Consider the following 21,330-nt stretch of genomic DNA (forward strand, 5'->3'; position numbering starts at 1 on the left):
CCACAGCAAAGTCTTAAGCGTCTTGCAAAAAGTCAGGAGGGAGGGGGCAGATCTAACCTCCTTAGGGAGGGAGTTCCACAGCCGAGGGGCCACCACAGAGAAGGCCCTGTCTCTCATCCCCACCCAACGCGACTGCAATGATGACGGGACCGAGAGCAGGGCCTCCCCAGATGATCTTAAAATCCTTGATATCCAACCCATTTCTGACATTCCACAGGCCAAACTATATGCAATCCCACCCTACCCCACCACCCTACACTTTTAAACCAACATGGTTAAACTCAACTATTGTATTCTAAAGCAATGATAGATACCAAAGACAGAGAGGCAGATTATGTGTCAGGGAAAGGTATCTTCATAAAATTATAACCTTGAAGTGGCTAAAGATGGTCAAGGAGCTGTAATAGCTACAAAATTATGTGCAATGAGCTTTGGAATGGCCTCGGATTACAATTGTGGGTGCCATGATTTTTAATAGTGATTGCAATGTTTTATGTGTTTTAATGTGCATTAAATTTTAAATTTTCAATCTTTAACTTAATGTATTTTAACTGTTTGTTGTTCAAAGGCACTGAATGGTTGCTATATGGAAAGCCATCTTGAGTCCCCTTTAGGATAGAGAAAGACAAGATACAAATAGAGTAAATAAATAGTAAATTGGCTCAAGTAAGAATAAAACCTTCAACTCTCTTATACACAAAGGGAGGGAGAGGGATCCTCCCTCCACTCAATTTTCCAGTTCATGTTTTTCTTTTTTTATACCAGGAAGTCAGAAGTTGGTGCCCTGGTGTTTCCAGCTCTCCTTTTAAATTGTTTTCAACGTATTTCCAGCTCTCCTTTTAAATTGTTTTCAAACAATCACAATGGTGATTTCTGAGCATGGCAAACTAATTTACTTCCAATTTGCATAGAATTTATGAAGAATAACAAAGATATATAAAGCGTCCCCATATTGTCTCAAAGACAAGGCTTCTGTTTATTGTGACTCTGTGCCAAATGTAGTTGTAGACACAGGGACAAGCTTCCTGAAAATCTCAAAGTTGTTTCACAGTAGTTTTATAGGTACGAAGAAAGACATTTGCCATGGGATAAAAACATGGAAAGGGATGAACTTTGAGCCCTCCTTCCGCACTCACAACCTCAAGGAAAACCATTATTATGACTATTAGCCACCACTGCCATCACCCATTAATGAATGTCCATATTATCAGGAACCATGTCACTCTCCCTGAGCACGTTAATGCAGCACACAATATGAATGCCAAAACAGGTCTAGTTTTTCAAAGGTCTCCCCTTCTACACCTCAGTTGTTAACTTTCATGTATGAACCAAATCACATAGGATAAGAAGTGGGAAAATTTACTATAGTTTTTCAGTATCTCATAAGGTCTCAATCAATTCAACATAGTTTGTGGCAGCCACAAAAACAAAGTTTCTAGGGTATAACAACTACTTTCAAAGTGAGTACCGTACAATTAAACAGGAAATAACACTTGCAGACCGGGAACAGATTTTTTTCTCTCCAAATTTTGTTACATATTATCATGTCAACTTCCTATGGAATCCTGGGATTTCCCATTTGGAGTCCACAGCAAGAGAGGTTCTCAGATTACACCAAAACCAGAAACGAGACCTATTGCAAGCCTCTAAGCCAGGGGTCCTCAAACATTTTAAACAGGGGGCCAGGTCACAGTGCCTCGAACTGTTGGAGGGCCGGATTATAATTTGAAAAAAGCATGAATGAATTCCTATGCACACTGCACATGTTTTATTTGTAGTGCAAAAAACACTTTAAAACAATGTTATAATTAAAATGAAGAACAATTTTAACAAATATAAACTCAAATATCAATGAGAAGTGTGGGGCTGCTTTTGGCTGATGAGATAGGATTGTTGTTGTTGTGTGCTTTCAAGTCATTTCAGACTTAGGTTGATCCTGAGCGAGGGCCGGGTAAATGATCTTGGAAGGCTGTATCCGGCCCCCAGGCCTTAGTTTGAGGACCCCTGCTCTAAGCCCTTGCTCATCTTAAAACCAGAGGTCTATTTACACATTCATTCCCAACAAAGGCACAAGTATCAGTAAGTGTACAAATTATTTCCTTATTTCTTTATTTTATTTACTTCACTTGTATACCGCTATTCTCAGCCCTTAGGCGACTCATAGCAGTTAACAACAAAATAGCAAAAATTCAATGCAGCATAACAAGGTATTTAAAAACAATTAACAATTAACACAATAGCAGACTAAGCAATTAAACAACAATAAACATTCATTCATTGGCATCTCATAACTAGAATCATGATCCAAACTCGTCGTCCATAGTTCCATTTCCTAAAATTCATTGCACTGCCTATTCAAACGCCTGTTCAAATAACCAGGTTTTCACTTTTCTCCGAAATACCATCAATGAGGGAGCTGATCTAATGTCCATGGGAAGGGCGTTCCACAGCCGAGGGGCCACCACCGAGATACAACAACTATTAGTATTATACAACAACTATTAGTAATAATACAATGGATTTGTTCATTCTGAAACATGGCTTTTCTTTTGAAATACATTCACAAAACCTATAATTTGAGCACAGCTGAAAATTCAAATCCATTACCTAACACACATTCATTTGAGAGTAAATGGGGTCAAATTTCCAAAATTACATTAGTCTTTATTCTTCTGGTTTATCCTATTGGTCCACAACAACAACAACATTATTTAGGTGTAAAGTGAGCTATCTCACTATAGTTGCTGGGTGACGTTTGTCTTTCATGCCTTCTAACTAAACCAGTGATTCCCAAACCTTTTTGACTAGGGATCTCTCTGACCAGGGACCACTCTCCAACATTAGTATCAAAAGGGTTACAAATCAGTTTTTGGTCAATTTTAAATTTGGTTTGGTTATTTGGGGTGCTGATTCAGAAAATTGCATTAGATAGACCACATCAGCTCTAGTTCTGATACAGAACATATGCCATCGAGTAGTTACCATCTGTTCACCCACAGAAAACAATATTTAATAAGCCTCGGTACTATGACAGGGTTTTGCGAGACCAGTCGCTCTTGTTGCAATAGTGTAGTAATGGTGAGGCCACAGACCATATTTTAGTTCTTGCAGAACACCGGTGGTACACAGTTCGCTGGTTGGAAACCACTGAACTAAGCAGTGCCAGTTGAACTTGAGGCTAATGAAGAAAACAGACAGAAACTACATTTGCTTTGACTTTTGTCTCTTTTCTCTCTTGAGAGTTGGCTACCATGTCACAATGTACCAGTCCACTCACATCCATTTTTATCTCTTTCAATGCTATCAAAAGCTGCCTTCCTCATTTCCATCTTTTCTTTTTCTTCTCTCTTTCTTTCTAACCTCACCCCGCAACTCACCATCTGCCACGAGCAGGCCTGAAACATTTCTTCTTGATGTAGTTCTTGCAAATATGAAGACGTTCGCACCCATCACACTCATTCCTCAGACACAGACGCACCGGAGAGATTGCCAGCACCTGAGACGAGGTGCCTTGCTCATTGACCAGAAATCTTTCCTCCCCAGATTGCTCCAAGATCTGCCTTAACTGGTGGTCGGGAAGCCCCAAAACAGGAAGAATCTCCTGATAACTTGAGCTGCCCCCCATGGAGCAAAGGATCTTGGTGATAAAACTACACACAACCGGATCAGTCATGATCAATCTCTGGTCTGTCCACCTGTCTGTTAAAGAGTTGTTTGGTTTCAAGTCAGACCAACCTAGGCTCCACCTATTTTCCCTGCAACTCCGAAGAGAATCGAAACTGAAGACAAGTAACTCCCTGGCAACTTAACTCTGTCATATGAATGCTGGAAACAGAAAGTCAACAAAGGTAGATCATTGATAGCACCACCTGACCTAAAGGGAGGCAAAGGGTGATTTATCAAAAATTCTTGGCGACTGAATTGCATTTTGAGCGAATGTCATCATTCTTGTTTTATTTAGGATTTAGGACTGTTTTATTTAGGATTACAGGGTGGTGGGGCAGTACTGATTTTAACTGTCATGTTTTGGCTTGGCTTTTAAAAAATGTACATTGTATTAGTTTCTGGCCACAAAGTGGAGTCCACAACATGCGGGTGTGGAGAAGAGCAAACCACAGACCACCTATCGCAATGCAGTCTGAGCCCTGCCACGTGCATAATGGAGGACCTTCTTATAGCAACACCAGAGGCACTCCAAGTGGCCAGCTATTAGTCGAAGGACATTTAGTACAAGGCCAAGTTTTTAAAACTTTGTGTTTTTTAAAATATATTACAACTGTACCCTCAGTTCACTTCTGATACGACAAATAAAAAATAAATAAATTGGATTAGTTTGCCCTAGGCCAATCAGCAGGATTAAAATCTGCAAATAAATAATGGCCTTTGTTGTTCATTCGTTCAGTCATCTCCGACTCTTCGTGACCTCATGGACCAGCCCACGCCAGAGCTCCCTGTCAGCCGTCACCACCTCCAGCTCCTTCAAGGTCAGTCCAGTCACTTCAAGGATGCCATCCATCCATCTTGCCTTTGGTCGGCCCCTCTTCCTTTTACCTTCCACTTTCCCCAGCATAATTGTCTTCTCTAGGCTTTGCTGTCTCCTCATGATGTGGCCAAAGTACTTCAGCTTTGTCTCTAGTATCCTTCCCTCCAATGAGCAGTCGGGCTTTATTTCCTGGAGGATGGACTGGTTGGATCTTCTCGCAGTCCAAGGCACTCTCAGAACTAATGGCCTAGTTGACCATTTTCACTCTACAACTATGGAGAGGGGCCCCACTGATGCTCAAAGGATATTCCAGGCATCACCATGCCATGGAGGCTACCTAGTCCTCATATCCAAGCTTGAAAGAGTTACTTCTCAACCATGGAATCTTCAGGAAGCCTCACTCTCTCAGCCTCAAAGGAAGGCAAAGGCAAACCTCCTTTGAAAAAAATTACCATGAAAACCCTATGATTTAATCTCTATACACTGAAAATAACATTTGGAAGACACATAATAACAACCAGACTGTTCTGTTCTTACTTTAAGAACAGAAAAAAATGGTAAGTATAATTTTAGCTGTCATAAAATTATCATTTTTGGTATATTATAATAACAATTTTATTATTATTATCAGACAGTAATTACAAATGGAATTGAATTTTCCTTTTCAAACATTCCTTTTTGTGGCACTACAAGGGGAGGAACTGTGGGGAACCATTTTGGTTTTGCCTATTTATTAACAGCAGGCAGATACCAATAAATTTATTATTATTTTATTTATTTGCTATACTTGTATACCGCCGTTTCTCAGCCTAGCCGGCGACTCAACGCGGTTTACACAACTTATAACAAACAACAGTATACAGTTTAAAAGCATAAAAACACGATCCACAATACATATATCAATAAACCATCCAATTCATCTCTTGACTAAAATCGCGATCCAGTTTCGTCGTCCAAATTGCCAGTCCTTCAATCATTACACTTATTGCACTGAGTTAACCGAACGCCTGCTCGAACATCCAGGTTTTTAGTCTTTTCCGGAAAACCATCAATGAGGGGGCTGATCTTACCTCCATGGGGAGGGCGTTCCATAGCCGCGGGGCCATCACAGAAAAGGCCCTGTCTCTCGTCCCTGCCAGCCGCACCTGTGAAGCAGGCGGGATAGAGAGCAGGGCCCCCCCAGAAGATCTTAGGGTTCTGGTGGGCTGATAGGTTGAGATACGTTCGGATAGGTAAGTTGGGCCAGAACCGTTTAGGGCTTTAAAGGCCAGCGCCAGCACTTTGAATTGAGCCCGGTAGCAGATCGGCAGCCAGTGGAGCTGGTGCAGCAGAGGAGTTGTATGCTCCCTGTGCTCCGCTCCAGTTAGTATCATGGCTGCCGAGCGTTGGACTAATTGGAGCTTCCGGGCCGTCTTCAAAGGCAACCCCACGTAGAGAGCATTGCAGTAGTCTAAACGGGATGTAACCAGAGCGTGGACTACCGTGGCCAAGTCAGACTTCCCAAGGTACGGGCGCAGTTGGCGCACGAGTTTTAACTGTGCGAATGCTCCCCTGGTCACCGCTGAAACCTGGGGTTCCAGGCTCAACGATGAGTCCAGGATCACACCCAAACTGCGAACCTGTGTCTTCAGGGGGAGTGCGACCCCATCCAACACAGGCTGTAACCCTATACCCTGTTCGGCCTTACGACTGACCAGGAGTACCTCTGTCTTGTCTGGATTCAATTTCAATTTGTTCGCCCCCATCCAGACTGTACATCCACTCTTTGCAGATACTTTTGGGTGAAGAACACAACAGAAAGCCTTCAAATAGATACTTCCAAAGTGTACCTGCCATGGCTCAATGCCATGGGATTCTGGGAGTTGTACTTTTATCATGATCTTTAGTCTTCTCTGCCAAAGAGTGCTGGTGCCTCACTAAAAAACAAATCCCAGGGTTTTATAGCACTGAGCCATGATGGTTAAAGTGGTGTCAAATACATTAATGCTAAAGTGTAGGTGTACCCTAGGGAATCTCACGGGGAAAATAGGAAATCAGAAACTCCCTCTTGTTTCCGAACAAATGTAATCATGGATCTAAAAAAGACAGTACCTTCCAAAAATTAAGGAACCAGTGTGATTTGCACATTTGACTCCACATTCAGCCATAGAAACCCATTGGGAGACCTTAGGGGAGTTACACACTCTCAGCCTCAGAAATCCCTGTGATAGGGTCATCATAGGATGTTCATATGTTGGGAACAATTGAAAGAACACAGCAACAACAACAGAAATTAACAATATATAAACAGAAATTCTTCCTTATGTTGCTCAAATAACAAGCATAAGGCAGAACTGAAACCACAACTTCTGTTTATTCAAAAACTCATGTGATATTAAAGCCAAAGAGACGAGTCATCAGCAGAAGCACTGAAAGGTTGTTGACAATGTACACACAAATTCACTGATACACCCTAGCCACACTCAGCGCTATCACACTGTTAAATATTTATTGTTAAATTTTGTTGTTGTTCATTTCCTTCAACTGTCAAAAATCAAAACATCCTTTGAAGTTACATCTACCTTGCTTACATCAGACCTTTGTATCGGTATCAGTTCTATTTTAATGGACTGTTAGACCCGTCGCAAACTAGCCTCCTGCGGGAGCAAACTGTGCCAGCACGTCCCTGACGTCGTGAGACTGCGCCTCTCTCTCCGCCCCTTTCTCCGCCTCTTTCTCCATGCCAGAGTGGTTTTTCCTTCGCTAGGGCAGCATTGCCAGCGTACTCTCGTTGTTGAATTAGGCCCGTCGCAAACTCTGTTCCTGCGAGAGAAACCTTGCTAGCAAGTCCCTGACGTCACGAGACTCCGCCTCTCTCCCCGCCCCTTTCTCTGCCCCTTTCTCCATGCGAGCGTGGTTTTTCCTCTGCTAGGGCAGCATTGCCCGCATTTTCTCTCAGTTGGCAGAATTCAACTGAGAGAAAATGCGGGCAATGCTGCCCTAGCAAAGGAAAAACCACGCTCGCAAAGAGAAAGGGGCGGAGAAAGGGGCGGGGAGAGAGGCGCAGGCTCGTGACGTCAGGGACTTGCTAGCAAGGTTTCTCTCGCAGGAACAGAGTTTGCGACGGGCCTTATGTCAACAACAAGAGTACGCTGGCAATGCTGCCCTAGCAAAGGAAAAACCACGCTCGCAAAGAGAAAGGGGCGGAGAAAGGGGCGGGGAGAGAGGCGCAGGCTCGTGACGTCAGGGACTTGCTAGCAAGGTTTCTCTCGCAGGAAAAGAGTTTGCGACGGGCCTTATGTCAACAACAAGAGTACGCTGGCAATGCTGCCCTAGCAAAGGAAAAACCACTCTGGCACAGAGAAAGGGGCGGAGAGAGAGGCGCAGTCTCATGACGTCAGGGACGTGCTGGCACAGTTTGCTCCCGCAGGAGGCTAGTTTGCGGCAGCTCTAATGGAAAAAGCCCTTTCTGTAACTTTAAAGAAGACTCATACACAAGATAAAGGCAATAGTAACACACACACACACACAGTAGAAATCTTCCCAAGAACACTCTAAGCCTGACTTTTAGGCTCACAGCAAGTTCCATTATTTTTCAGTAGGCAGATTTAGGACATGCTTTAGTTTGTACTTGAAATTCTGGGATCCAAGGAATCTTGAACCAGCACAGTCAGTCCAACCATGAGTATGCCAGCTGGAGGACTGTGAAATCTAATGTAAGTCACTTTTCTAAACTTGGCTAAGGAAAAATCTTGGGAGCTGATAAATCTTGCAACAAAGCATTAAGCCAGGACAATGGAGGCAGAAATCCTAGGACCAACAGGTCTTTATGTGGACCTCTTCTGAATTTCTGGGATTTTTTGCCCCTGTTTAAAACCCATGATTTAGTGCTGTCTGGAAGCGCCCCAATCCCCCTTCGACATTGCCATGTAAAATCCAGATTATCTGCTTTGAGTTGTGTCGAAGGGGGCTGAGTTACTTCCAGAACCATTATACTGTTAGAACACAGCCTTCCCTGTCTGCCTCCTTCTTCCAAAGCCCCTTCTACACTCCCATATATTATCCAGATTATCAGATTTGAACTGGATTATATGGCAGTGTAAACTCATATAAACCAATTCAAAGCAGTTGTGGATTATCTACTTTGATAATATGGGTTTTATGGCAGTGCAGAAGGGGCCCAAAATGGCAGTGGTCCAAGGACCACTAAAGGGCCAAAGTGAGAGATAGTTTGGGTTGCAGCCAGTGTTTGAAACTCAGCCATGGAAGCAACTTGCCCGAAATCACTTAGCGGTTTTCCATCATTGAGGGAATCAAAACATGGCCTCCAGAGTCATTGACCCCTTCTATACTGCCATATAATTCAGATTATCGAAGCAGATAATCCACATTATCTGCTTTGAACTGGATTCTATGAATCTACACTGCCATATAATTTGGTTCAAAGCAGATTTTATATGGCAGTGTAGAAGGGGCCACTGTCAAAGCGCTATACCATGCTGGTTCTCTTTGTTGGACATTACCACCTTCACACCATTCCAGTCAGCCCTGTTGATTGGAATAATACAGTACCTCAGGTATTTTCCCCAAGTTCTTCCTCTTCCTTGCTATGTTAGTTAGGCATGGCAGATTTTTATGCATTGTTTGTGATCCACATCATTTGCTTTGAACTGGATTATGAGATATGGGTTGCCATATACTACAGACATGCTGCATTATCACAAGATACACCCTACACCGCTGGAGAAATTATACTGTTAGCTGGTATTGCACCACCTAACATCCATCAGGAAGTAGTAGCCAGCAATGAAAGGACCAAGGCATGGGCATCTCTGGCCTATCCTCTGATCGGATATCAGCCAGCATGCCAACTACTTAAATCAAGAAACAGATTTCTAAGCTCTACAGAGATACTCACAGGAACACCTCAGCAAGCGAGAGTCCAAAAGTGGCAGGCAAAAACCCAGAACCTCAATCAGTGGCTGATAGTGGATGAGAAACTCCCTCCTGGGCACACAGAAGACTAGGGGCCCTTCCACCCAGCTCTATAACCCAGAATAATCAAGTCAGAAAATCCCACAATATCTATTTAAGCTGGGTTACCTGAGTCCGTATTGTCATATATTCCAGTTCAAAGAAGAAAATGTGGGATTTTATTCAGCTGTGTGTGGAAAGGGCCTGGGTGACTTGAAAGGCATTGAACAGACTGCGCTCTGGGAGCATGAGATGCAGAGCTAATCTTAAGAAATGGGGCTAAGAAATGGAATCCATGACATGTGAGTGCAGAAAAGAGCAAACCACAGACTACTTACTACACTAATGTATTTGGTTTTAAATGCTTGTTTATGTTTTATTTTATAGATGGTTTTATGTGTTATAGATTCTGTTGATTTTTGACTTGTATTGCTTTTAATATGTTGTAAGCTGCTTTGGGTCCCCCTTTGTGGGAGAAAAGCAGGATTCAAATAAAGATGTTGTTGTTGTTGTTGTTGTTATATTGCTCCAATGCAGTCTGAGCCCTGCCACATGCACAATGGAGGACCTTCTTACAACTAAACCAGAGGCACTTGAAGGGCCAGTTCAGGGTCCTTCTACACAGCCCTATATCCCAGAATATCAAGGCAGAAAAATCCCACAATATCTGCTTTGATCTGGGTTATCTGAGTGTACACTAAGATAATGTGGGATTTTCTGCCCTTGATATTTTGGGATATAGGGCTGTGGGGAAGGGCCCCTGGACAGGCCCAATATAATCTATATAAATAAAAATGTAATGTTTGTTTGTAGGATTAACAGAACTCAAAAACCACTGGACAAATTGACACCAAATTTGGACACAAGACACCTAACAACCCAATGTATGTCCTTCATTTAAAAAAATGATTTTGTCATTTGGGAGTTGTAGTTGCTGGGATTTATAGTTCACCTACAATCAAAGAACATTCTGAACCCCACCAACGAAGGAATTGAACCAAACTTGGCACGCAGTTCTCCCATGACCAACAGAAAATACTGGAAGGGTTTGGTGGGCAGTGTCCTTTGGTTTTGGAGTTGTAGTTCACCTACATCCAGAGAGCACTGTGGACTCAAATAATGTTGGATCTGGACCAAACTCTACACCAGGGGTCCTCAAACTAAGGCCCGGGGGCCGGATGCGGCCCTCCAAGGTAATTTACTCGGCCCTCGCTCAGGGTCAACCTAAGTCTGAAATGACTTAAAAGCACACAAGAACAACAACAGCAATCCTATCTTATCAGTCAAAAGCAGGCCCACACTTCCCATTGAAATCCTAGTAAGTTTATATTTGTTAAAATTGTTCTTCATTTTAGTTATTGTATTGTTTTAAGGGGGGGGTTGCACTACAAAAAAGATATGTGCAGTGTGCATAAGAATTCATTCATTATTTTTTTCAAATTATAATCCGGCCCTCCAACAGTTTGATGGACTGTGACCTGGCCCTCTGTTTAAAAAGTTTGACGACCCCTGCTCTACACGAATACTCATTATGTCCAAATGTGAACACTGGTAGAGTTTGGGGAAAATAGAATCTTGACATTCGAGAGTTGTAGTTGCTGGGATTTATAGTTCATAGAATCATAGAATCAAAGAGTTGGAAGAGACCTCATGGGCCATCCAGTTCAACCCCCTGCCAAGAAGCAGGAATATTGCATTCAAATCACCCCTGACAGATGGCCATCCAGCCTCTGCTTAAAAGCTTCTAAAGGAGCCTCCACCACACTCCGGGGCAGAGAGTTCCACTGCTGAACGGCTCTCACAGTCAGGAAGTTCTTCCTCATGTTCAGATGGAATCTCCTCTCTTGTAGTTTGAAGCCATTGTTCCGCGTCCTAGTCTCCAGGGAAGCAGAAAACAAGCTTGCTCCCTCCTTCCTGTGGCTTCCTCTCACATATTTATACATGGCTATCATATCCCCTCTCAGCCTTCTCTTCTTCAGGCTAAACATGCCCAGCTCGTTAAGCCGCTCCTCATAGGGCTTGTTCTCCAGACCTTTTATCATTTTAGTCGCTCTCCTCTGGACACATTCCAGCTTGTCAATATTCACCTACAATCACAGAGCATTCTGAACCCCACAACGATAGAATTGGGCCAAACCTCCCACACAGAACCCCCATGTGGGCCACAGCAACGCGTGGCAGGGGACGGATAGTTATTATATTATTAACATAACTCAGGAGACAAGATGGAACTGTCTTCCTGGGACCCCTCTCTTCACAAAACAATACATTGGTTCAAAGAAGGTTGGCCCCTGCCTTCCTTCCTTCCTCTGAGGCTGGGAGAAGGCAACTCCAGCCATGTCGAGGGTCCAAATCCCACTTGGCTGTGGCAAGCCACCAAGTGGGGTTGGGACCCCTGAAAAGACTAGTCACGCGCAGAAGGGCCAAAGAGCGGGCAGCTGAGTCCTTCTGGGCACGCGCTCGGCACGCGCGCGACGCACCCCTCCCTCCCAGCCTCCCTCGCTCACCTGGCCCGGCAGCGTCCCATGAGGTTTTGCTTGCAGAGGTGGAGGCGCTCGCAGTCCTGCCTCGCGCAGACCTGCCTCACGCAGAGGCGCGCGGCGGTGAGGGCCAGGACCCAGGTGCACCCGCCGCGCGACAGGCTGAGGTACCGCTCGGGCCCGGCCTCCCCCAGGACCTCCTTCAGCTGCGCCTCGGGCAGCCCCACTTCGCCCGGCAGCGAGCCCAGCTCCGCGCCGCCCCCGTGGGCGCAGAGCACCTTCGTCAGGAAGCTGCACACCGCCGGGTCCGACATGGCTCTGCTGCTGCTGCTGCCTGAAGGAGAGCGCCAGCAGGACTGAGAGAGAGCGGGAGAAACGAAACTGAAGGCAAGTGGGCGGGGAGGGGAGAGGGGAGGGGTTGGCCCTCAGGCTGGCTCCCTCAGCGCTGGCTTCCCTTCAGTTTCGAGTTGCCTTTTCCTCAGGCGGGCGGGAGCAAGCTTTGGCCTTTGCCTGCCATCAAGACTCCCTGCTTGTTGCTCTTTATTTGTTCAGTCTTCATGACCTCATGGACCAGGCCACGCCAGAGCTCCCTTTTGGCCGTCGCCACCCCCAGCTCCTTCAGAGTCAAGCAAGTCACTTCAAGGATACCATCCATCCACCTTGTAGTCAGCCCCCTTTTCTTAAGGTGGATATGAGCAAGACTCAGTCGCTTCCGAGTCTTCGTGACCTCATGGACCAGCCCACACCAGAGCTCCCTTTTGGCCGTCGCCACCCCCAGCTCCTTCAGAGTCAAGCCAGTCACTTCAAGGATACCATCCATCCATCTTGGTCTTAGTCAACCCCCTTTTTTTTCCTTCCAATTTTCTTTTCTTATGGTGGATATGAGCAAGCTTTGGCCCTCGCTTGCCCTGCTTCTTGTTGTTTTTTCATTCAGTCACTTCCGACTCTTTGTGACTTCATGGACCAGCCCACAACAGAGCTCCCTGTCGGCTGTCACCACCCTCAGCTCCTTCAGAGTCAAGCCAGTCATTTCAAGGATACCAGTCATCTATCTTGCCCTTGGTTGACCCCTCTTTTTTCCCTTCCTGTTTCCTTTTCTTAAAGTGGGTATGAGCAAGCTTTGGCCCTTGCCTGCCATAAGGACCCTCTGCTTGTTGTTGTTTATTTGTTCAGTCACTTCCGAGTCTTCGTGACCTCATGGACCAGCCCATACCAAAGCTCCCAGTCAGCCGTCACCACCCCCAGCTCCTTCAGTTGAGCCAGTCATTTCAAGGATACCATCCGTCCATCTTGCCCTTAGCCCCTCTTCCTTTTTCCTTCCAGTTTCCTTTTCTTAAAGTGGGTATGAGCAAGTTTAAGACCTTGCCTGCTATAAGGACTCCTTGCTCGTTTATTTGTTCAGTTGCTTCGTGATTTCATGGATCAGACCACGCCAGAGTTCCCTGTCGACCTCATGGACCAGCTACCTGTCGGCCATGGCCGCCCCCAGCTCCTTCAGAGTCAAGCCAATCACTTCAAGGATACCAGCCATCCATCTTGCCCTTTGTCGACCCCTCTTCCTTTTTCCTTCCGGTTTCCTTTTCTTAAGGTGGGTATGAGCAAGCTTTGGCCCTTGCCTGCCCTAAGGACTCCCTGTTTGTTGTTGTTTATTTGTTCAGTCGCTTCTGACTCTTTGTGACCTCATGGACCAGCTCACGCCAGAGCTCCCTGTTGACTGTCGCTACCCCCAGGTCCTTCAGAGTCAAGCCAGTGACTTCAAGGATACCATCCATCTATTTTGCCCTTGGACGGCCCCTCTTCCTTTTTCCTTCCATTTTCCCCAGCATCATTGCTTATTCAGCCCTAAAGTAAAGAGCCGTCAGGAAAGCGGGGGGAGTATTACTACTTCTACTAATAAGTTTCTGGTCCCAATTCAAGGTACAGATTATTACCTATAAAGCTCTAAACGGTTCAGGACCTGCCTATCTTCGTGACCGTATCCTCTTCTACGAGCCCACACAGTCCTTAAGATCTTCCAGGAATACTCTTCTCTCGCTCCTGCCCCTGTCTTAGGCGCAGTTGGTGGGGAAGAGAGAAAGGGCATTCTCAGTGGTGGCCCCTGGAACTCCCTCCCCAGGGAGATTAGGCTAGCTCCCTTCCTATACATATTCCCTAAGGAATTAAAGACGTGGATGTTTTGCTGTGCATTCGATTGACCACTCCTGTGACAGACGACCTGAATCATGACCTGAATCTGAATTCCTACATTTTGTTATTACATTTAAGTTTAGTCAAATTGATTCCGTTTATTGTTCTGGTTTCATGCTATTTCCTATACATTTCTATCCACTTTCTGACTATCCTATCCTATCCTTTAATCAGTTTTGCATAGTGGCCCCCTCCCCCCCAAAATGAGTTTGTTGCTGCTTTTGTTGCTTGCTTATTATTGTTTATGCTTTTTATGCTATTTTAATTTGTTATTGTTCTGCTTTTAATTGTATGTTGCTGGGCTTGGCCCCATGTAAGCCGCCCTGAGTCCCTTCGGGGAGATGGAGGCGGGGTAGAAAAATACAGTTCTTCTTCTCCTCCTCCTCCTCCTCCTCCTCCTCCTCCTCCTCCTCCTCCTCCAACTGCAAGGAGCACAAGTACATCCAGTGCGATTCTAGGCCACGTCAATAGACATATAGTGTCAAAATGGGGACAAGTTTGCCATATAGAATCCCCATGACCAACAGAAAATGAGAGTTTTTTTTGGGGGGGGGGGGGGGAGATTGACCTTCATTGACCAGAGAGTATTGTGAACCCAAACAAGGATGGATCTGGACCAAACTTGTCACGCAGATGCGATATGCCCAAATGTGAATACTGGGGGGAATTGACCTTGACATTTGGGAGTTGTAGTTCACCCTACATCCAGAGAGAACCGTGAACCCAAACAAGGATGGTTCTGTGCCACACTTGGCACACAGACCTTTTATGCCTAAATTTGAATACTGGAGAGAATTGACCTTGATTTTAGAGAGTTGTAGTTCAGCTACATCCAGAATGCTCAGTGAACCGAAATCAGCATGAATCTGGACCACATTTGGCATGCAGACCCAATATGCCCAAATGTGAATACTTGGGAGAATTGACCTTGATTTTGAGGAGTTGTAGTTCTCCTACATCCAGAGAGAACAGTGAACCCAAACAGGGATGGATCTTGACCAAATTTGGCATGCATACTCGATATGCCCAAATGCAAATACTTGGGAGAATTGACCTTGATTTGGGGAGTTATAGTTCACCTACATCCAGAGAACCCAAACCCAAACAGGGATGGATCTGGACCAAATTTGGCATGCAGACCTGACATGCCCAAATGCAAATACTTGGGAGAATTGACCTTGATTTTGGGGAGTTGTAGTTCACCTACATCCAGAGAGCTCAGTGAACCCAAGCAAGGATGGATCTGGACCAATCTTGGCATGCTTACCATAGCCAACTTTAAAAACTGGTGGGGTTTGGAAGGCATTGACCTTGGATACTGGAAACTGTAGTTCACTCACATTCAAAAAGTACTGGGAACCCCACCAACACATGACCTGGATCACACTTAGCACACTTACCCAACATGGCCAACTTTGAGTACTGGCAAAGTTTGGGGGAAACTGACCTAGAATTTTGGGAGTTATAGTTCACTCCCATTCAAAGAGCACTGTGAACCCAACTGACAAATTTTGAATACTGGTGGGATCTGGAGGGAACTTATTGTAGATGCTGGGATTTATAGTTCACCTACAATCAAAGAGCACTCTGAACCTCACCAATGATGGATATGGACCACACACATTCAGCATGGCCAATTCAGAATACTGGGTGGAGTTTGGGGGTCATGGACCCATGAATTTGGAAATTGTCGTTCATCCGCAATCAAAGAACATCCCAGCCAACGATGGATCTGCACCAAACTTGACACACAGACCTAACATGGCTGACTTTGAATACATGGGGTTTGGGGGTGATTGACCTTGGATTATGGGACTTGTAGTTCACCTGGATCCAGAGAGCACTGAACCCAGCCAACAATCTCTTTTTCAGCTGACTATATTGGTACCATTGTAAATTGTTATCTGGAGTCTGTTCACTATTGTTCTGTTTTTAATAATAATAATAATAATAATAATAATAATAATAATAATTTTTATTTATATTCCACTCTATCTCCCCAAGGGGTGGGCTACAGAACATAAATACGGCAAACATTCAATGGCATTATACAATTAACAAGGACAGACAATACATAAACAGAGGTAAAGGCATCTTTTTCCATTTCCAACATCTGGAGGCTGTGCTCAACTCCGGTCATCAGGGGGTGCTGTTGCTCCATCTTCCATGCTTAGGAGCTTTTGTCATCTGTAGATGTCCTGATCCAATCGCTAGCATGTTCTTATGGGTGCCTTTTATTACCTCCCCACCTTAAAGCGGTACCCATTTATCTACTCACATTTCTGTTTTCGATCTGCTAGGTGAGCAGAAGCTGGGGCTGATGGTGGACGCTCGGCCTGACCCAGGCTTGAACTGCCAACCTTTCAATCTGCAGGATTTTCTGCAGTTTAGCGGTTTAACCCACTGTGCTAAGCCCAGCCCCTTCAGCCAAACTAAGACTGTATAGTATAACTACACACCTGGAAGGGCCAGGTCTCCCCTTTGTTTAACATTCTGAAGGAGTTTGAATTCTTGCTTTGCCATATGTACCTTGACAGATATTTTTGCCATTATTTGAATGGGTCTTCGTTAGTTAAATGTTGAAATCATTTTGAAAAGGAACATGTGAGCTCTTGGCCATTGCAGGAGCCCCTGCTGACATTAGAACCATTAGCATCTGGTACCAGAAATTATTTTAACTGCTTCAGATGGTATGCCAGTTTCATCTTTATCTAGAGAAAGCAGATTTTGCTCAGTGACATACACTTTGGTTACGGCAAAATTAATTTGCAAGTTGACACTAACAATACACACCCCACACTATGAATAAGAGGATGGAGCCCCCGGTGGCACAGTGAGTTAAACCACTGAGCTGCTAAACTTGTTGGCCAAAAGGTCACAAGTTTGAATCTGGGGAGTGGGGTGAGCTTTCACCGTCTGCCCCAGCTTCTGCCAACCTAGCAGTTCAAAAACATGCAAAACATGCAAATGTGAGTAGATCAATAGGTATCACTCCGGCAGGAAGATAATGGCGCTCCATGCAGTCATGCTGGCCACATGACCTTGAGGAGTCTACGGACAACACCGGCTCTTTGGCTTAGAAATGGAGATGAGCACCAACCCTCAGAGTCAGACACAACTGGACTTAATGTCAGGGGAAAATCTTTACCAAATATGTCTGGTGGGAATGAGAGACAGGGCCTTCTCGGTTGTAGCCCCCCGCTATCGAAATCACTTCCCAACGAGGTAAGAATGGCTTCATCCCTCCTGTCTTTTAGGGAGAAATTGAAGTTGTGGTTCTGGGACCAGGCTTTTGGACAGCAGGCATAAATAGCACTTTGGATATGGAACTTGACTGTAATGGTGATATGGCTGTTAATACTGTTTTTATTGTTTTTAATTAATGTTCTATTTATTGTTTTAATTGTTGTTATACGTAGTGTCATTGAATTGTTGCCAAATGTAAGCCGTCCTGAATCTCCCTTCGGGGGTTGAAAAGGACGGGATAGAAATACTGGAAATAATAAAAATAATACCTTTACCTTATCTATATATTGATCCACCATTCAATATTTGTCTCAATGGGTCTCCTCTCTCTGGGACTAATGAGTAGGATTCAGGTCTGCAACAAGCTGCCTTTGAAGATAATCTGAAAACATTATCTGGTGTTGCATATTTCACCCAGAATGCTTGTAGGAGCCAGCTACTCAGACCATATTGTACTCATTCTACATTAGTCATGATTGCACTGTTCATCATTTCCAGACCCAGTTTAAAACATCTGTTTAAACCTATGACTGACGTAGGGAGTGTGTGCACACGGCCCATGGGCCATACGTTGTTCGGGTCTGAACTGTATTAACCTGTCTGCACTTTAAGGAGCCCCTGGTGGCGCAGTGGCTTAAATCTCTGTGCTGGCAGGACTGAAGACCGACAGGTCGCAGGTTCGAATCCAGGGAGAGGCAGATGAGCTCCCTCTATCAGCTCCAGCTCCTCATATGGGGACATAAGAGAAGGATGATAAAAACACCAAATCATCTGGGCATCCCCTGGGCAACGTTCTTGCAGACGGCCAATTCTCTCACACCAGAAGCGACTTGCAGTTTCTCAAGTCGCTCCCGACACGACAAAAAAAACCCAAAACTTTAAGATAAGCATCTAAGGCCTTGCTCTTTAATTCATTGGTAAAACTGGCAAGTTCCAGTCTTTTTTTGTGGTCGCCACACATCTTTGAAATATCTTTTCAAGAGAAATGCACATGGCTGTTAAGAATTTCTCAAATGTTTTTCTATCCCACATTTTTATTCTGTGTTTGGGTACTCTTATTGTATGTGTGTGTGTGTGTGTGTGTGTGTAAGGAGTGATTTGAGAAACTGCAGTTGCTTCTGGTGTGAGAGAATAGGCCATTTGCAAGGACGTTGCCTGGATGTTTTACCATCCTATGGGAAGCTTCTCTCATGTCCCCACATGAGAAGCTGGAGTTGACAGATGAAAGCTCACCCCACTCCCCGGATTTCAACCGCCAGTCTTTTGGTCAGCAGTCTTGCCGGCACAAGGGTTTAATCCATTGCGCCACCGGGTTATGGTATTGTGCTCTGACAATTATTTCATCAAACAACAAAAACACCAATCATCATCATCATCATCATCATCATCATCATCATACTTTATTTGTATTCCGGCCTATCTCCCCAAGGGGACTGAGGGTAGATTTCAGCATATACAGAGACACAAGGCAAACATGCAATGCCTCAAAACAATGAACACAGACACACAAATAAAGGTAAAGGCTTCCCCTTTCATCTCCAGCTCTGGAGGGTGGTGCTCATCTCCGGATCTGTAGTGGGGAGTGGTCATCTTCATTTCTAAGCCGACGAGCCTGCATTGTCCGTAGACATCTCCTGGTCATGTGGTCATGTGACTGCATGGAGCACCGTTTACCTTCCTGCTGAGGCGGTAACTATTGATCTATGCACATTTGCATGTTTTCAACCTGCTAGGTTGGCAGGAGTTGAGCTAACAGCAGGAGCTCAGCTCGACCTGCAGATTTGAACTGCCAACCTTCCGGTCAGCAAGTTCAGCAGCTCACCGATTGTGTGATTTCTCAACAATACAAAATCAAACAAACTTTATGATGGCCTATGATCAGTACTTACAGAAGCATACCTCAGTTAATAAAGTACCAAATACGTGTTATTGCATTTTACATCTGTAACAGAGAAAACATGGAGGGCAAATTAACTTAAATAAATACCATATTGGCCGGTTTATGTTCACTAGAGGGCAGCAAAGTCCCATCTGTGGGACTGTGAGTAAAGCTTAAATACACCACAGGAACATTTAAAGAGCTCACAGAGGGTGTCACTCATAAGCAAGCAATTCTCTTCCAAAAGATTTGCATTTAAAATATACCAATATTTGCAGGAATAACCAGAAGCAAAAAAATATGAAATAATGTATGGGAATCTGCAAATGCTTGCAGATTTGCCTGGTGACAGTCTCTTAGTAAGACGATTATCTTGATAATTCAACCATATTAACAAATCTGAGCATAATGCAGAATTTTTGTTAAAAAGCACAGTTGAATTATTTATAATAAGCAAAGGAGAGTTGTTCTTTTTGCGCTGTGGCCTCTCTTTGTGCTAATAACTTTATTTACAAACTTACCTACCTACCTATTTAAGATATATATATATACACACACACACACACACACACACATACACACACTGCTTTACAAAACAGAGTAATCTTTCAAATATGTGTTTATACTTTTAATTTGTACTTAAATCAAGAAATCAAACTGTTACAAGTTTCTGTTCAGTTGTGGTTTGGGTTTAGTTGTGACTTTATGCTACATGCAATGTGTAAAATGCAGGTTTCATTCTCTCTTTTTTCTCTTCTGTGCAGTAAATATGAAGGGACTGGGTATTTTTCATGCAAAGTCTGAAGGAGTGTCAACCATTGTAAAGCTAACTAACTAAGAACATAAACAAAGCAAAAAAGCATTAATATTAAAATCAAGAAATTAAAGAAAAAAATAGTTATCATGCGTTAGATAGGTGAATATATAATTGCCCACCCTTCACAACCATTATTTTTACAGAATAAATGTGCCTTATACTTCCTCCCTAAAAGCTAATGGTGCATCTATATAAGACAGTTTGACACTACTTTAACTGCTGGGGATCAAGGCTATAGAATCATGGTTTTCCAGTGTCTTTAGTCTTCTCTACCAAATAGTGCTGATTCTTTACCAAACTACAGCTTTTATGATTCCATAACATTAAGTCATGGCAGTTAAAGTGGTGTAAAACTGTATCTATTCTACAGGGTCGATGTAACCTAGGCATTTACACAAGAACAGCTTAGATGGAGTGAATTGGCCAATGGCTTTTGTGGGAAGCAGACTCATTAACCAATCCTGCATCACATTTCTAAAAAAAATCATAGAGATGGAAGGAGTCTCATTGCCTCATTTGGTCCAATACCCTGTTCAATGCAGAATCTCTGCCTAGAGCATTCCCAATATCATCATCATCATCATCATCATCGGCTATCATTTGTGGCCAAGTATGATTGCCTTCCAAGTGTAGGGCAGGTCCACAGGTGACTGTAGAGACCTATTCTTGATCTGCATGTTCTTTCACAGTGAGGACAGTGAGTTCCAGTTCTCCCAACAAGGGTTGGCTTGACATGCCTTCCTCTTGATACATTTCTACCTTTCTCCCTCCATTTGTGCCTCTTCGAATTCCACAACACTGTGGGTAACAGCTGTCCTCCAGTTTGAACGCACGAGGGCCAGGGCTTCCCAGTTCTCTGTGTCTATGCCACTATTCTTAAGGTTAGCTTTAAGCCTATCTTTAAATCTCTTTTCCTATCCACCAACACTTTGTTTTCCATTCTTGAGCTGAGAGTATAGTAACCCTTTTGGAAGATAGTGATTGGGCATTCGAATAACATAGCCAGTCTAGCGAAGTTGATGATAGAGGATCATTACTTTAGTGGTGATAGTATTTGCTTTTCCAGAATGCTGAAATTTGTCTGCCTGTCTTCCCAAGAGATTTGCAGGATTTTTTTGGAAGCAATGCTCAGGCCCAAAAGGAGTCCACACAGTTGTGGGGAAGCCAGGAGGGCATCCCTACCGCCCAGACACACCAAACACAGTTTGATGCCTCTGGGCAGCCATTCTATATAACATTTTAAAAATGTTGTCCACTAGTAGAAAAGTAGGAAATTGATCATTTT

At 44.1% G+C, this 21,330-nt stretch overlaps 1 protein-coding gene across 7 annotated transcripts in view; it reads right to left on the minus strand.

The window, feature by feature from the left end:
- LOC132776456 (protein mono-ADP-ribosyltransferase PARP12-like) overlaps nt 1-12,292 on the minus strand; it is a 60,212-nt gene extending 47,920 nt beyond the window's left edge. For 3 of the 7 annotated variants that reach the window (XM_067468928.1, XM_067468925.1, XM_067468924.1), the window contains exon 1: nt 3,378-3,740. In XM_067468928.1, coding sequence (XP_067325029.1) covers nt 3,378-3,673 — 296 coding nt within the window. In that variant the 5' untranslated portion in view covers nt 3,674-3,740. Of the gene's footprint in view, nt 1-3,377; nt 3,742-11,943 lie in introns of those variants that run through there. The other 4 variants (XM_067468926.1, XM_067468922.1, XM_067468923.1 and 1 more) reach the window with 3 other exon arrangements.
- Between the last annotated feature and the right edge of the window lie 9,038 nt (nt 12,293-21,330).

Source organism: Anolis sagrei, chromosome 5 (genome assembly GCF_037176765.1).
Source record: "Anolis sagrei isolate rAnoSag1 chromosome 5, rAnoSag1.mat, whole genome shotgun sequence".
Classification (NCBI taxonomy): domain Eukaryota; kingdom Metazoa; phylum Chordata; class Lepidosauria; order Squamata; family Dactyloidae; genus Anolis; species Anolis sagrei.